This window comes from Leucopleurus acutus (assembly GCF_964270905.1).
Source record: "Leucopleurus acutus genome assembly, chromosome: 18".
NCBI classification, from domain to species: Eukaryota; Metazoa; Chordata; class Mammalia; order Artiodactyla; family Delphinidae; genus Leucopleurus; species Leucopleurus acutus.
This window is the reverse complement of record NC_139160.1, coordinates 46,373,320-46,390,246: the sequence shown is the minus strand read 5'-3', so window position 1 is coordinate 46,390,246 and position 16,927 is coordinate 46,373,320. Positions and strand designations below refer to the sequence as shown.

The 16,927-nt window shown below is 41.2% G+C and overlaps 2 protein-coding genes across 4 annotated transcripts in view; one reads left to right on the top strand and one right to left on the bottom strand.

Annotated features, from left to right (window-relative positions):
- PIBF1 (progesterone immunomodulatory binding factor 1) overlaps window positions 1-11,595 on the bottom strand; it is a 219,319-nt gene extending 207,724 nt beyond the window's left edge. For both annotated transcript variants that reach the window (XM_082859326.1, XM_082859327.1), the window contains exons 1-2: window positions 11,338-11,595; window positions 10,010-10,309 (exon numbers count right to left, since the gene is read on the bottom strand). In XM_082859326.1, the coding sequence (XP_082715452.1) occupies window positions 10,010-10,261 (252 nt within the window). In that variant the 5' untranslated portion in view covers window positions 10,262-10,309; window positions 11,338-11,595. The remainder of the gene's footprint in view (window positions 1-10,009; window positions 10,310-11,337) is intronic.
- Window positions 11,596-11,970: 375 nt separating this feature from the next.
- DIS3 (DIS3 homolog, exosome endoribonuclease and 3'-5' exoribonuclease) overlaps window positions 11,971-16,927 on the top strand; it is a 28,245-nt gene continuing 23,288 nt past the window's right edge. Inside the window, exons 1-4 of one of the 2 annotated variants that reach the window (XM_082859324.1) lie at window positions 11,971-12,216; window positions 12,825-12,982; window positions 15,581-15,774; window positions 16,191-16,264. In XM_082859324.1, coding sequence (XP_082715450.1) covers window positions 11,989-12,216; window positions 12,825-12,982; window positions 15,581-15,774; window positions 16,191-16,264 — 654 coding nt within the window. In that variant the 5' untranslated portion in view covers window positions 11,971-11,988. Of the gene's footprint in view, window positions 12,217-12,824; window positions 12,983-13,026; window positions 13,204-15,580; window positions 15,775-16,190; window positions 16,265-16,927 lie in introns of those variants that run through there. The other variant, XM_082859325.1, reaches the window with a different exon arrangement.

Genomic DNA, 16,927 nt, shown 5'->3' with positions numbered 1-16,927 from the left:
CTGTTGATTTCCCCTTTTATGGCTGTTAGTATGTGCCTTATGTATCGAGGTACTCCTATGTTAGGTGCATAAATATTTACAATTGTTATGTCTTCTTCTTGGATCGATCCCTTGATTATTATGTAGTGTCTTTCTTTGTCTCTTCTAATAGTCTTTATTTTAAAGTCTATTTTGTCTGATATGAGAATTGCTACTCTAGCTTTCTTTTGGTTTCCATTTGCATGGAATATCTTTTTCCATCCCCTCACTTAGGTCTGAAGTGGGTCTCTTGTAGACAGCATATATATGGGTCTTGTTTTTCTATCCATTCAGCCAGTCTGTGTCTTTTGGTGGGGGCACTTAATCCATTTACATTTAAGGTAATTATCGATATGTATGTTCCTCTTCCCATTTTCTTTATTGTTTTGGGTTTGTTATTATAGGTCTTTTCCTTCTCTTGTGTTTCTTGCCTAGAGAAGATCCTTTAGCATTTGTTGTAAAGCTGGTTTGGTGGTGCTGAACTCTCTCAGCTTTTGCTTTTCTGTAAAGGTTTTAATTTCTCCATCAAATCTGAATGAGATCGTTTTGGGTAGAGTAATCTTGGTTGTAGGTTTTGCTCCTTCATCACTTTAAATATGTCCTGCCAGTCCCTTCTGGCTTGCAGAGTTTCTGCTGAAAGATCAGCTGTTAACCTTATGGGGATTCCCTTGTGTGTAATTTGTTGTTTTTCCCTTGCTGCTTTTAATATGTTTTCTTTGTATTTAATTTTTGACAGTTTGATTAATATGTGTCTTGGCGTGTTTCTCCTTGGATTTTTCTTGTATGGGACTCTCTGGGCTTCCTGGACTTAACTATTTCCTTTCCCATATTAGGGAAGTTTTCAACTATAATCTCTTCAAATATTTTCTCAGTCCATTTCATTTTCTCTTTTTCTTCTAGAACCCCTAAATTCGAATGTTGGTGCATTTAATGTTGTCCCAGAGGTCTCTGAGACTGTCCTCAGTTCTTTTCAGTCTTTTCTCTTTATTCTGCTCTGCAGTAGTTATTTCCACTACTTTATCTTCTAGGTCACTTATCCGTTCTTCTGCCTCAGTTATTCTGCTATTGATCCCTTCTAGAGTATTCTTAAGTTCATTTATTGTGTTGTTCATCATTGCTTGTTTCATATTTAGTTCTTCTAGGTCCTTGTTAAATGTTTCTTACATTTTCTCTATTCTATTTCCAAGATTTTGCATCATCTTTACTATCATTATTCTGAATTCTTTTTCAGGTAGACTGCCTATTTCCTCTCATTTGTTAGGTCTGGTGGGTTTTTATCTTGCTCCTTCATCTGCTGTGTGTTTTTCTGTCTTCTCATTTTGCTTATCTTACTGTGTTCGGGGTCTCCTTTTCACAGGCTGCAGGTTCGTAGTTCCCATTGTTTTTGGTGTCTGTCCCCAGTGGCTAAAGTTGATTCAGTGGGTTGTGTAGGCTTCCTGGTGGAGGGGACTAGTGCCTGTGTTCTGGTGGATGCGGCCAGATCTTTTCTTTCTGGTGGGCAGGTTCACGTCTGGTGGTGTGTTTTTGGGTGTCTGTGGACTTATTATAATTTTAGGCAGCCTCTCTGCTAATGGGCGGGGTTGTGTTCCTGTCTTGCTAGTTGTTTGGCATAGGGTGTCCAGCACTGTAGCTTGCTGGTCCTTGAGTGAACCTGGGTGTTGGTGTTGAGATGGAGATCTCTGGGAGAAATTTTGCCATTTGATATTATGTGGAGCTGGGAGGTCCCTTGTGGACCAGTGTCCTGAAGTTGGCTCTCCCATCTCAGAGGCACAGCACTGACTCCTGGCTACAGCACCAGAGCCTTTCATCCACATGGCTCAGAATAAAAGGGAGAAAAAGTAGAAAGAAAGAAAGAAAGAAAGAAAGAGGATAAAAGAAAATAAAATAAAGTAAGGTAAAACAAAAAAGTTATTAAAATAGAAAAATAATTATTAAAAAAAATTTTTTTTAACGTAAAAAAAGAAAAAAAATATGGACGGATAGAACCCTAGGACAAATGGTGAAAGCAAAGCTATACAGACAAAATCTCACACAGAGGCGTACACATACAAACTCAGAAAAAGTGGAAAAGGGGAAAAAATAATAAATCTCACTCTCAAAGTCCACCTCCTCAATTTGGGATGGTTCGTTGTCTATTCATGTATTCCACAGATGCGGGGTACATCAAGTTGATCGTGGAGATTTAATCTGCTGCTCCTGAGGCTGCTGGGAGAGATTTCCCTTTCTCTTCTTTGTTCTCACAGCTCCCGGGGTTCAGCTTTGGATTTGGCCCTGCCTCTGCATGTAGGTCGTTGGAGGGCATCTGTTCTTTGCTCAGACAGGACGGGGTTAAAGAAGCCACTGATTCGGGGGCTCCGGCTCACTCAGTCCGGGGGGATGGAGGGGTACAGAGTGTGGGGCAAGCCTGCGGCACCAGAGGCCGGTGTGACGTTGCAGCAGCCTGAGGTGTGCCATGCATTCTCCCAGGGAAGTTGTCCCTGGATCCCGGGACCCTGGCAGTGGCGGGCTGCACAGGCTCCCCAGAACGGAGGTGTGGAGAGTGACCTGTGCTCGCACACAGGCTTCTTCGTGGCGGCAGCCTTAGTGTCTCATGTCCATCTCTGGTGTCCGCGTTGTTAGCCGCAGCTCGTGCCCGTCTCTGGAGCTCCTTTAAGCAGCGCTCTTAATCCCCTCTCCTCGTGCACCAGGAAACAAAAAGGGAAGAAAAAGTCTCTTGTCTCTCCAGCAGCTCCAGGCTTTTTCCTGGCCTCCCTCCTGGCTAGCCATGGTGCACTAACCGCTTCAGGCTGTGTTCACGCAGCCAACCCCAGTCCTCTCCGTGTGATCCAACCAAAGCCCCAGCTTCAGCTCCCAGCCCCGCCTGCCCCAGTGGGTAAGCAGACAAGCCTCTCGGGCTGGTGAGTGCTGGTCGGCACTGATCCTCTGTGTGGAAACCTCTCCACTTTGCCCTACGCACCCCTGTGGCTGCGCTCTCCTACGCGGCTCTGAAGCTTCCCCCCTCTGCCACCCACAGGCTCCGCCTGCGAAGGGGCTTCTAGTGTGTGGAAACCTTTCCTCCTTCACAGCTCCCTGTCACTGGTGCAGGTCCTGTCCTTATTCTTTTGTCTCTGTTTATTCTTTTTTCTTTTGCCCTACCCAGGTACATGGGGGAGTTTCTTGCCTTTTGGGAGGTCTGAGGTCTTCTGCCAGCGTTCAGTAGGTGTTCTGTAGGAGTTGTTCCATGTGTAGATGTATTTCTGGTGTATCTGTGGGGAGGAAGGTGATCTCCGCGTCTTACTCTTCCGCCATCTTCCCCCTCTTCTGACATCATTGTTTTTATTGTTGAGCTTATTCCGTAAAAAGCTGTCAAAACTATACCATCCTCTTTAATACCCAGTGACAAGTCTTCAGTTAGACCCCTGTCATCTCTCACCTGGATTATTATAATGGTTTCCTAACTGGTTTCCCTGCTTTCAGTTTTGCCAATCTCCAAAACTATCTTCATCTTATCTTTTAAAAATGCTATCAAAAATTTATTTCCCCAGTTTTAAATCCTTCAGAGGGTCCTCACTGTCTTCAGAATAAATTCCAAACCTAATGGCATACTATACTAATCTTTCTTGATCTGGCCTTTACCTACCATGTCTCTCATCCCTAGCTTAAAAGCAAACTCTGTTCCAGCAAAAGTAAGTGCTTGCCATTTCCCCAATATGCTGTGCTCCCTCTTAAGCCTCCATGCACCCGAGTTCACTCTTAGACTATTTAAAAAATTCTTTACTCTTTCCCTTTCAACCCAGGCAGTTCTTGTTCACCTTTTAAAATATGCAGATTAATTTAACAGTCAGTCCTTAATACATTCAAGTGAATTCCTTTTGTGTCATCAAATTCTCCTTCTCTACTGAACTATTCCTGTCATTAAACAAACATGTTTTTGTCTCCCATTAAAAAACCCAACAAACCACACTCCCTTGATCCCACCACTTCCTCTGCCACAGTACCATTTTCTCTGCTCATCATCAGAGCAAAACTTCCATATGGTTTTTGTCCCACACTATTCCAGTAACAATTCTCGTTAAAGTTATGAATCCCATCCATAATGCCCAGTCCAATGGTTATTTCTGCGTATTTATCTTACTTGACAACATGATTTGGCAGAGCTGACCACTCTATCCTCTTTCACCTTATGTGATACTCCTCCTGGTTTTCCTGCTTAACTCACTGGACCCTCTCAAGGTTCTCAGGTTCCTTTGCTGGATTTTCTTCTTTTAACCCATTTCTAATATTTGACTACTCATTGACTTGGTTTGGGGCCCTCTACTCTCCCCACGTAATGCCACCAAATCCCATAGCTTTAAGTGGCACCTACATGCTGATGTATATTACGTGTGTGCGCCCCCCCCCCAAACTCCCTGGTCATGGATTGTCCTCTAAAGTCAGAGCGACAATTCTATTTATGAGTCTAATGGGTGGACATTTAAAGTTTAACATATTCAAAACAGAACTTAAACTTTATCTCCTATATCAGTTTTCTCCCAGCCTTCTATTTCTCAATAAATGGCTCCAGGTGATGAAGCCAAAAAGTTAGGAGTCTTACGTAAGGCAATAGCCTAATACTGTCTTCCTCTTCTACCTTATCTGCTCTTAGTCTATTACTTCACCGACATTTTGAAAATAAAAATCAGGACATGTCACTCCAGGCGCCTAAAATCTGCAAATGACTTCTCTGTTACATAATCTAAAGCAAGGGTTAATATACCATGGTGATGGGCCAAATCCAGCCCATGTCCTGTTCCTGATTATCCATGAGCTAAGAATAGGTTTTACATTTATAAAGTTGCTAAAAGAAAAAAAAAAAAAAGGAAGAATATGTGATAGACCATATGTGGCCTGCAAAGCATAAAATATTTACTGTCTGGCCCAGGCCTTTACAGAGAAAGTTTGCTGACTCCCTATCCAAAGCAGAAAACTCGCACTGCTGAGCAATGTCACGTCACATATCTTGAAGCTATCTTGTTTAATTGTTGTTTGATCATGTCTCTCACTTGAATGTGATCTCCATAAAAAAGGGACTCTGTCATATTTACTGCTATATTCCTGGCAACATGTCTCAATAAATGTCTTAAATCAACAAAAGATAACCACATTCCTCATAATTACTATTTTGCAAATCAAGAAAACTGTTACCACAAGGAGAAACTTCCGTTTTTTCCAGGGTTAGAACTTCTACAATTTTAACTGACTTTTAGATTAAGTCCCTCAACTCAGAGACGGTCAAGCTAGGGAGATTCACTCCTCCATTTCCAAGCAATAAAGAACCCACAGATCTCCAATGAGAAATAAACCAAGAGAAATTTTGGCATTTAAAAATTGACAAGCAAGAAGAATGAGGAAGAAAGGAGTAAGGAGGGGAATAAGGAAAGCGATTTAGGTAGCAATAAGTGGGGATAAAAGTGCAAAGCTAACAATCCTCTAAGATTAGGAAGTTTGGCCTGAGCGGCTCGCCTTCCCAGTGCTCTCAGTCAGCAAGCAGCTGAGTGGGGAGGGGGAATCCATGCTTTTTAAGTTTCCTGGGACCAACCTGCTTCTGTCAAATCAACATGGGTCGAGACATTCTTAGTAATAAACTGTACCACCAGTAATAAGCTGTAATAAACATAAGCATTGTACCCTTGCCATACTGGTGTGGAGAGAAGTTATATTATATAGATTCACATATTTCCGAACTAAAAAAGACCTTGATGAATGGAAAAAACTGTTACTTGTCTCCCAACATCAAGTTTTCCCCTCTTTCTCAGGTAACTCTGGTTTTTATTAGAGACAACAATCTGTCCAGTTAAAGACTTACACTTCCCAGCTTCCCACTCCAACCATTATCATGGAGCTATAGTCTTGGGAGGGAAATTTATTTTTTTTTATTTTTATTTTTTTTTTGCGTTGTGCGGGCCTCTCACTGTTGTGGCCTCTCCCATTGCGGAGCACAGGCTCCAGACGCGCAGGCTCAGAGGCCATGGCTCACGGGCCTAGCCGCTCCGCGGCACGGGGGAACTTCCTGGACCGGGGCACGAACCCATGTCCCCTGCATCGGCAGGCGGACTCTCAACCACTGCGCCACCAGGGGAGCCCCCGGGAAATTTATTTTTGTAATGCTAGAATGTGACATTTTCATCTTCGTATCCCTGATGTTCAATGTACTGGTAAGCTTTGGAGAATGAATGAGTGGCTAAAAATACTGTTTCTTCATCAATCCCAGACTGACACTTTTCCACATTTTTCATCTCTGAAGCTGGAATGCATCTTACAAACTACAGCACTAACAGTTTAACTTGGCAGTGTTTAACCCTAGCAATACACATAGTGGTCCGTCTTCCAATCCAGGTGGCTTGGATTTGATGAATTAAGGAAGAGTAATTCTTCTACCATATAATACTTCCTCCCATATTTGACAGCAAATATATTACCCCAAGGGGTCTCTAAGCAGGACAACCCTAGTGCTCATAGACAAAAAACACAGGAATGTAGAGCAGGCAGCTACTCTGGAGAGCAATTTGGAAGTACACTTAAATTAAGTAGACATATACCCTGTGAGCCAGAAATTCCACTCTTTAGTATATATGTCAAAGAAATGTTCACACCAGGTCCAGAAGAGGAATGTCTAAAGAAGGCCATGCTGCATGTGGTGGCAAGGAGCTAGAGGCACCCTGGGTGCCTATCGCTGCGGGAATGGGTGGACGGATGGGTAGACACACACCTGAACTGTGTAGCTGCTGGAAGCAAAGGACTAGACTTGCACGTGGTAACATGAAGGATCTTAAAAACTGCACTGAGTTGAAAGAAAAACTATAAAAGAAATAAAATCTAAAACAAAACATGCAATTCAGATTTATGTAAAGGTAAAAAATAAGAAAAATACTCGTGTTCAAGATAAATGTTTATAACAACCATAAGTTGAGTATAACCTTTAAAAATTGTGAATCACTATGTTGTACACTTGAAACTTATATAATACTGTAAATTGACTGTACCTCAATAATTTTTTTTAAAGAATAAATGTTAAAAGGAAAAAACAAACATAGAGAAAGGGAGGAAGAGAAATGAATTATGGGAATAAAAAGAATAAATGTACAAAATAAGAAGTGATCTTGCAAGGATCAATGATGACTGTGTGTCATAAGCTCAGGAATATGACTAACTTAATCTTCTACATTTTCAGCCCAACCAGAAAACCACAAAAGTAAAAAACTATACTAAGCACCATGGGATACAATAATAATAATACACAGTGCTGAATAAATATAACTACTATTATTTATTATATACCAGGCATCTAAGAGCTTATGTGCCTTGATTAATTTAATCCTCCAACAACTCCATGAAGTAAAAACTATGATTATTCTTATTTTACAGGAAATCAGGGAATAAAAACTTAAGGAATTTGCTCAAGGTAACTATAAGGGCTGGGATTCAAACTCAAACTGTGTGTGTCTGGAACTGCAGCTCTGATCTGTTATACCAGAAAGCCTCTCATGAATAAACCACCATGCCAATAATGTAAACGTTACACTTTAAAAAGGAGAGAAGCTATTTATAACCAAGCACAATGCAAGCTGAAAACAAATAATTTAAAAAGTGGCCAAACAAAATGTAATTTTCAATGTGGTATACAGTTGGCACTTAATAGAATATTTGTTGACTGAGTGGGTAGATTAACAAGTGGGATACTACCTCAGGCTTCTTCAATGACTTCCATTGAAGGAGGTCTTAAGGATAGAGATACATGAGCCAGTAACACTGTGGCAGTCCATTTGAAGAGTAAAAACAATATGACTAAGGGAAAAGAATGGGAAACCACAGGATACACTGATAAAATACCAAGTGACCTAGTCTAGGTAGGTGACTTCATAAAGAACCTAAAAGGAAGTCTTAGGAGGTTTACTTGGATGGAGCATAGGCATTAGACTTCTTGGTGTTAATCCCACCTGGCTCCATCACTTCCATCTGAATGGCCTTGGTAAGCTATTAACCAGTTATGGTTCTGTTTTTTTCAACAGCAAAATGAGGTTAAGTCACTCAGTTAAGAAACAGCTGAGCACTTACTAGGTGCCAGGGACAGTTCTAAGTGCTGGAGATACACAGGGACTACAAAGAAGTCCCTGTCCTCAGGATCCTTACACTTTATTAAGAGAGACAAATACCCAACAAACAAGGCAGGTAGTCCTATGAGCATAGATGTAAGGCACAGAAAATAAGCAGAGTGAAAAAAATGAGAATATTACTTTAGTTAATAACAGCAACAATGACTAATACTTATTGTGTGCTTACTAAATATCAGTCTAACTTATGCTATTGATTCATTTAATATGAGAGGTCAGAGAAGATCCCCCTAAAAGCTCCTACACCTCAAAGAGCTGTATGGCTTAAATGAGATAATACATGAAAAAGCTCACAGAACAGGGTCTGGAACAGAATAAGCACTCAATAAATGTTAGCTACTAATATATATATTTAAATGTACCTAAATGATTTCTTTACATCATCAAGACCTTGGGATTTAGGACATTTCATTTTCCTAGAGAGGCATGGTCAAGAAATTTTTCTAGCAGCATGATACTTATACATAGGCAAGAACTAACCAAGACTGACTTAACAAGAGAGAAGGTAAATATAACTGAAACAAAATGGGGAGGGGAGGAGATAGGAAGAGGTGGGATCAAGAGCAAAGATGGAGGGTTTACTACTGGAAAGAAAAGACTTTCTCAGAAGACAGAAGTAGTAAGAGTTACAATGTTTATCCTGTCTTTCTGAAATCACTGTAAATTTTTTATAACTAGCGACAACTTTACCAGGCCTTACATAAAACACTCCGTAACTGTAAATAAACACACAAGGCAGAAAAACAAGGACTAGGGCATCCCTTGTTACTTGGCAGATACCACTTGTTAAAGAATAGGGTAAGTGAATTTGTTACACTTGGTACTATGACACAGTAACTATCAAAGAGCAAGATATAAAGAAACCAAATCTCCATGCTAGAGGACTAAACAGATTCAGTAATGTAATAATGATCTTGATTCTCCCTATCCAACTAGTCACATCAGGGCTAATTCTCAATGAAGCAGAAAAAACTTGGCCAGAAAAAAACACTGGAGAAAATATACCTCACACATAATACATTAAAAAAACTGAGCCTAGGGGCTTCCCTGGTGGCGCAGTGGTTGAGAGTCCGCCTGCCGATGCAGGGGACACGGGTTCGTGCCCCGGTCTGGGAAGATCCCACATGCCGTGGAGCGGCTGGGCCCGTGAGCCATGGCCGCTGAGCCTGTGCGTCCGGAGTCTGTGCTCCGCAATGGGAGAGGCCACAACAGTGAGAGGCCCGCGTATCGCCAAAAAAGAAAAAAAAAAAACAACTGAGCCTACAAAAGGAATTCATCCCTGCCCACCTTTAAGTCACCCCTTCTTTCAAGACTTTTTATTTGGTACACAGAACTATTATTCACTTCCCTTCTCCTTTTATTTTACTTATGTATTTAATAAATTTATTTATTTATTTTATTTTTGCTTTGGGTCTTCACTGCTGTGGGTGGTTTTTCTCTAGTTGCGGTGCGCGGGCTTCTTGTTGCGGTGGCTTCTCGTTGTGGAGTGCGGGCTCTAGGTACACGGGCTTCAGTAGTTGTGGCACGTGGGCTTCAGTAGTTGTGGCTCATGGGCTCTAGAGCACAGGCTCAGTAGTTGTGGCGCACAGGCTTAGCTGCTCTGCGGTATGTGGGATCTTCCCGGACCAGGTCTTGAACCCGTGTCCCCTGCATTGGCAGGTGGATTCTTAACCACTGTCCACCGGGGAAGCCCCCCTTCTCTTTTTAAAAACAGCTTTTTTAAACTATGCAAGAAAATATAATTCTTTTCTTGATATTTTAAATTTATCATTTTAAGTTCAGATTACATAAACTTAATTCTTATACATCTGCAGTTTCAAGACAATAAAGCACACAGATAGCAAATTTACACATGATCTTACCTTTGTAAGATAATCAACCTTCAAATTGTCGATCATCATATTTTTCTGTGATAGCTCTATTTTCAGTAACTGAATATTATGAAGCAGTTCTTTCCGTTCAATTAGCTGCTTGGTGATTTTGACTTTACCGTCTCTCTCTTCTGATGAGGAAATATCATCTGTAGGAACTGTTGTTTCTAGACTAATATCTTCAGATTCCAGAGAGCTAGAGATGTTCAGTGTTTTTGATGGCTTGGCAACTTTTTGAGACATTTTTAATTATTATGGGACACTTTTCTTCTCCAATTCTATTTCAATTTTCTGTAGATTAAAAAATATTGATTTAAACGTACTCAAACATTCTCTATGGAAAGCATAAAGTATATCAAAGAGATACTAAGGGTTCCCTAAGTAAATATTAGGCAAACTGGAGGACCCCAAATCTAGGGCAGATTGGTTAAGTTACTGCTCAAATCAAACATATTAAATCAAACTCATTAAGTCTTATTCTAAAACATACTTTTTTTAAAATTAATTTTTCTTGGTGTATAGTTGCTTTACAATGCTTTTTTTTTTTTTTGAACCCATACTTTTTATGAATAGAAAACCCAGTTCCTGGGGGCAGGACTCTTACTTGGAGTAAACAAAGAAATGTATGAGATAAACAATAAAGCCCTAAATCGCTAGTACCCAGGAATACTACTAATAAAAGCAGCACATGAAGATAGAGAAGTTTCTTCTGAGTTGGTCAGGGGAAGGTTATACAGAGGTAGGACTTAGAATCTTGAAGGATTTGGAAAGGAGTAATAAAAAGGGAAAATCATTCACATTTTAAGGTTGGTATAGAAGTGATGAAAGTGTAAAACAACAGAGGGACATAGTAGTAGTCAGCCTGGTCCAAGCCCATGTGAATCTGAGTAGTGACTCCAAACACAAACACACAAAAGGGTTGTCCCTTATACATAATCAAGACTGTGGAGGACCTTGAATGTTTCAGTATGTTCGAAATTTATTCTACAGGCAATGAGGCATCAGTTAAGTTTTTTTTAAAAGGGAAATAGTGAGATAAAACTTTTTTATAAACTTGCAGATAGCAAAATGAAAACAAGAGTAAAAGACAAATTCCTCGAACTCCTTACCCTTTCACAAAAATTTCAGCAACTCCCTCGTTTTAATACTACACGATATAATAAATTACTTACGGTTTTGTAGATATCAGTTTTTCTAAACTGAACGATTAGAAAAAAGGTGTGTGGAAGGGAAACCTAAGAACTCTGACTGGATCGGCTTCCCTCGTTTTTAAAGGGAAAGGGATAAGGAAAGGCGAAATCAAAGACAGGCAACATCACCTGGGATACAAAGGGTCCGGGACTGGCACTGCCCACACGTGCGGCGTGAAGAATAAAACCCGAATTTGGCAGCATCAGAAGATTCCTTGTCCCAGGCACAAAAGGAAGGGGCGAGCCGTGAGCTACCTGGAACGCTTCAATTACTCCACGTCGCAGGCTAGAGAAGCCGCCACCGCTGCTACTTTAGGTGAGGTGAAGGTGTCTCCAGACAGCAGCTCGGGTTGCAGTCTCTTAACAAGAAATCACAAGTCGGTGACCGTTGGCACCCGTAACCAAAACAACCATTTCCGCACAGGGAGGAAGCTGCAGCAGGCAGATGCCCACGCTACCGGAACTCAGCCCTCCCGCGTCCACCCAGGCGCGGGAAGCAAAGCATGCTGGGAGATGGAGTCCGGAGGCGGCCCCGCTCAATTCACGGGCGGAAATGGCTCCGGGCTCCTCCCATCTACCCGCTTTCGCCCAATCCTCGCAGCCCTCAGAGAGCCAACCAACGGCTGTCTCGAGGTTTCCCCGCGAGAGGGGTTTACTAATATCCTGGAGGGGGAAGCAGCAAACCTCTGGGTAAAGTGTAGTTGTGCGACAGGGCTCCAAGCTTGACATTTTCCGCCGGAAGAGAACTGTTGAGGTCGGGATTCCAAGCCGCGAGCCAAGATGCTCAAGTCCAGGACTTTCTTAAAAAAGACGCGGGCGGGCGGCGTGATGAAGATCGTGCGCGAGCACTACTTGCGAGACGACATAGGCTGCGGTGCGTCTGGATGCGCGGCGTGCGGAAGTGCGCACGAGGGGCCGGTCCTCGAGCCGCAGCCCCTGGATCGGGTTAGCAGCCTCTGCCCGCAGCCGCACTACTTGCTGCCTGACACCAACGTGCTGCTCCACCAGGTGCGCCGGTAGGCGGGCGAACCGCGGGCACAGCGGCGCCACCGGGAGAAAGGGAGATAGGGAGACTGATGCCCAAGGAGGAGCGTCTTGGGCAACATCACGTACTTAGGGAGAGGCAAACCCCGTCAGGACCTATGCCTCCTGCCCCCCGCCCCAGGCCGAAGTTCTTTTCCATGTACTGTTTTGTTTTGGGTTTCTTTTTTTGAGTTCTTGGAGTTATAGGAATTTTAAATACGTCAATTTTCTAACTCCTGGTGTCTCTTCTGCCTTAGATTTTAATGTCTGGAGGTCGGGGACCTGGGCTTCTGTGGCCTCCAGCCTGCGACCCCCAGGCAGCTTGTAAGTGCCTACGAACGAAAGCTATGTGGGCCAACGTATTACTTTATTAATGAAGTTAATTCTACAAAGTTTTGTAATTAGCCTATTTACATGTGTACTTTTTTAATGGACCTGAAGGGTTTTCTTTTGCAAAATAGCTCCTTATTTAATGTACGGTTAGTGTTTTTTTTTAACCGGCAGAGTTTCACGTTCAACAGAAGCAATTTATGAATGAACAGAGGAAAAATTAACTCTTCGTTTATTTATTTATTTGTTTATTTATTTAAAAGATTGATGTCCTTGAGGACCCTGCCATCAGGAATGTCATTGTGCTACAAACAGTTCTCCAAGAAGTAAGAAATCGGAGTGCTCCGGTATATAAACGAATCCGAGATGTGACTAATAACCAGGAGAAGCATTTCTATACATTTACTAACGAGCACCATAGGTAGGGGGGAAATTATGTCAATTATCAGGAAACTATAGAATTAGCTAAACTGGGGGGAGAGTTCCTGGCGGTAATCTGTGACATCGTCAGAAGATACACCATAGGTTTCATACTTCTGAGAGTAATATTTGGTTCTTACAGAGTTTACAAACCTTGCTAAGGTCACATAGGCATTGATTGGGTCAAACCCAGAACCAAAGCCTCCTGGCTCCTCGGCTATGGTAGGTACTTTAATTTCCAAAATGTTTTCATTTTGAATTGGTTTTAGCATGAGTCGAGCAATAGGATTTTGGAAGATGAGATTTGCCTAGGTTCCTGGTATACCATATTAAGCGAATAACCAACAAAGGTTAATAAAATATAGGAGTTTGTGAAGGAAAGCTTTAAAAAATAAAGCAGATATATTCTTAATGGGCTCTTAACAGTTAAACTAATACCTTATAACAGATCATATTGACGACAATAAGGTTAAGAAATAGAATTCTTTATGTTTCAGATTCAAGACCTTTGTTTGAACTTAATGTGTGATCTTAGAAAATATGATATTGCCTGTTCCTTATGTTACAGAAATAATTTATGATGAGTCCTAGCTTACTTTTTTTTCCTTATAAAGTTATTTTATTTATTTATTTTTTGCTGCATTGGGTCTTCATTGCTGCGCACGGGCTTTCTCTAGTTGCGGTGAGCAGGGGCTACTCTTCATTGTGGTGCGCGGGCTTCTCATTGCGGTGGCTTCTCTTGTTGAGGAGCACAGGCTCTAGGCACAAGGGCTTCAGTAGTTGTGTCACGTGGGCTCCAGAGCGCAGGCTCAGTAGTTGTGGCACACAGGCTTAGCTGCTCTGCGGCATGTGGGATCTTCCTGGACCAGGGCTCGAACCCGTGTCCCCAGCCTTGGCAAGCGGATTCTTAACCACTGCGCCACCAGGGACGTCCCTAGTTTACTTTCATTAGATCAGAGTTTCTCAATGTTGGCACTATTGACATATTGGACTGGATAATTCTTTGTTATGGGAAGGCTGTCTTAGGAATTGTAGGATGTTTAGCCGCATCCCTGGCCTATATGCACTAGATGCCAGTAACAGACCTCCCCTTCCCCACCGATCCACCGAGCTGTAACAACCTAGAATGTCTCCAGACATTGTGAAATGTCCCCTGGCGGGGAAAATCACTCCCTGGCTGAGAACTGCTAGATTAGACAGTAGATGTAATAATGAAATCCCACTGGAATATGCAAATTAAAAATATTTAATTTCTCAAATTTCTCTTCTTTATTCTTTTTTTTGTGTGTGTGGTACGCGGGCCTCTCACTGTTGTGGCCGCTCCTGTTGCGGAGCACAGGCTCCGGACACGCAGGCTCAGCGGCTATGGCTCACGGGCCCAGCCGTTACGCGGCATGTGGCATCTTCCCAGACCGGGGCACGAACCCGTGTCCCCTGCATCGGCAGGCGGACTCTCAACCACTGTGCCACCAGGGAAGCCCTCTCTTCTTTATTCTTATATCCCACACTTAAATACTGTTGTTATAAAGAACATCAGTAAAGCACCTGTAGACTTCTTATTTCTGTCTCCTCTCGAAATCCAGAAACAGAAACTTCACTGTTTTTCAGCGCTCAAAGACCTAGTTTCTGTGGAGCATGATCATTGGATTTTTAATCCAAGGTTAGCAATTTTGTTAGCTTAAGTGCAGTGAATAGAGCTTAGCAATACTGGGGTTGACAGGAAGAATTAAGACACTCGAGCAAATCTCATGTCAGGTTGTTGCTCAGTCATGCTAAAACCAATTCAAAAATTTATGAGTGTCTTTGATAAGCTTAAAAGCATTATCAGGTTTATTTAATGGTGAATAATAAAATAATTCTGAAAACCATATAAATAAGTACAGAATTCTAAAATTGAGCCTATAATTTTTAAGAAGTAGGTAGAAGTTGTTGTGCTGAATTTTGTTATTGTACTTAAATTTAGCTTTCAAGAACAGATTTAAAGAAATAAGTATGCTGACATTTGATAGCTCAGAGTGGATAGACTGAGAAGGAGTATACAATCATATCTGTATCTGGTCTTTCAGTCCCTAGATGGTGTTTGTCATTTATTCAGGGTTTACCATGGATAATTTATGTGCATTATGTATTTAATAACTATACATTAATCATATCATCACAGATCATCTAATCATACAATCAATAGCTTTTAGGAATTCCTGTTAATCTACAGTTTGAATGAAATCTCATTATCAGACCTGCAAAGTTTTAGTATAGTCTTTTTCCAACAGACTATTACTTTTTTAATGTCCCAACCTCAAGTAGAAATTCTGATCTTGAATTTTTCTTTTGGTGAAAAAAATTTATTTTAGTCTTTTTTATTGCTCCATTAATGTGATTTTCTTCTTTTCCAAGTAAGTTGTTGTCTTAAAAACGTGACTAGAGGGATCTTATTTGTTTCCACTCTGAGGTATAAATGTGAATACATTCAAGAGAAAAAGATGTACCATTGACTTTAAGTTTAGTAATTATTAGGCATTTATGTCCTAAGACTTTTTACATGTGCTTGATTCTGTTGTTTTCCATTTGTTTCTTTTTTTTCCCTTTCTATTACACTTAGAGAAACTTATGTAGAACAATTACAGGGAGAAACTTCTAATGACAGGAATGATAGAGCCATTCGAATAGCAGCAAAGTGGTACAATGAACATTTGAAGAAAATGTCGGCAGAGAATCAGCTGCGAGTTATCTTCATAACCAATGACAGGAAAAACAAAGAGAAAGCCATAGAAGAAGGGATACCAGCTTTCACTTGTAAGTCTCCATGGAGACCGGACTGTTAGTTCATGTTTGCAAATGCATATAAAAACTATCATCAGGCCCATAATCAGATGTTCATTTGACCATTTGGTATTTTCGTAGTCCTATATAACTTAATGTGATATTTTTGTGTTTTTTTTTATTTCTCAGCATTTCTAAGTTAAGTGAGTTGTGCCACCAGTGGCTATTAATTTCCCTATCAAGACTTGGAATTGGCTTAGCAATGAAAGCTTATAGATATACTTGACCCACTGCCTTTTGGGCGTGACCACCTCAGCAGAGGGCTTCCCCCCCACCAAAAAAAATTGACATATGTACTGTCACAAACAAAAGAAGGGGAAAAAAACATATCTAAGGAGGAAAAAAAAAACACATTTGAATTTATCAAGAACAAAAAACTTATTTTTCAGGTGAAGAATATGTAAAAAGCCTAACTGCTAACCCCGAACTCATAGATCGTCTTGCTTGTTTGTCTGAAGAAGGGGTATGTTTGAGTTTGTCTTATTTTGTTTTTGAAAAGTGAAATTATTAATGTATCCACTTCCGGATGTTAGGCTCATAGTTACCAAATTTAAAAATTGGAATATCAGTGGGTAAGCTGGAATTGGAATAGGAGTTGGGTTATAAACAAGAGTGGCTCTAATAGACTTCTTATCAAAATGTCCTAAAGACTTGACTTTCTCAAATAGCACTCTTTACTGATATATCCTCAGCAACCCGAGTAGGGCCTGGCACAAGGTGGCACTATCTGTTTGATTAATAAATGAAGGAATTCATGGCTGGCTTGTGATGAGTAGGTATTTGACAAAGAAGTGGTGGGCACTGCAGAGAGAGCATACAGTTGTAGCATCAATTCCATAGGAGGAGGGAGGGAGTCATAAGAGGTAGAACAGGAAGGCAAGGGGCCAGATAGTGTGGACTTAACAATTTATTCTGTTAGTAATTTTTAAACTGTCTTATAAAGGTCTCCCTAAAAGGCTGCTATGAAGAGAAGTTAGCAGATAGGATTCTGGGTTCCCTACCTTATATTGTCAGGCTAAAAGACATTAAAGGTGGATGAGAGTGTGTCTAGGAGGAACAGAGGAGAAGGACCAGAATTGTTACTTATTTGGGAGACTACTCCAATTTCGATTTGTAAGATGCTGCA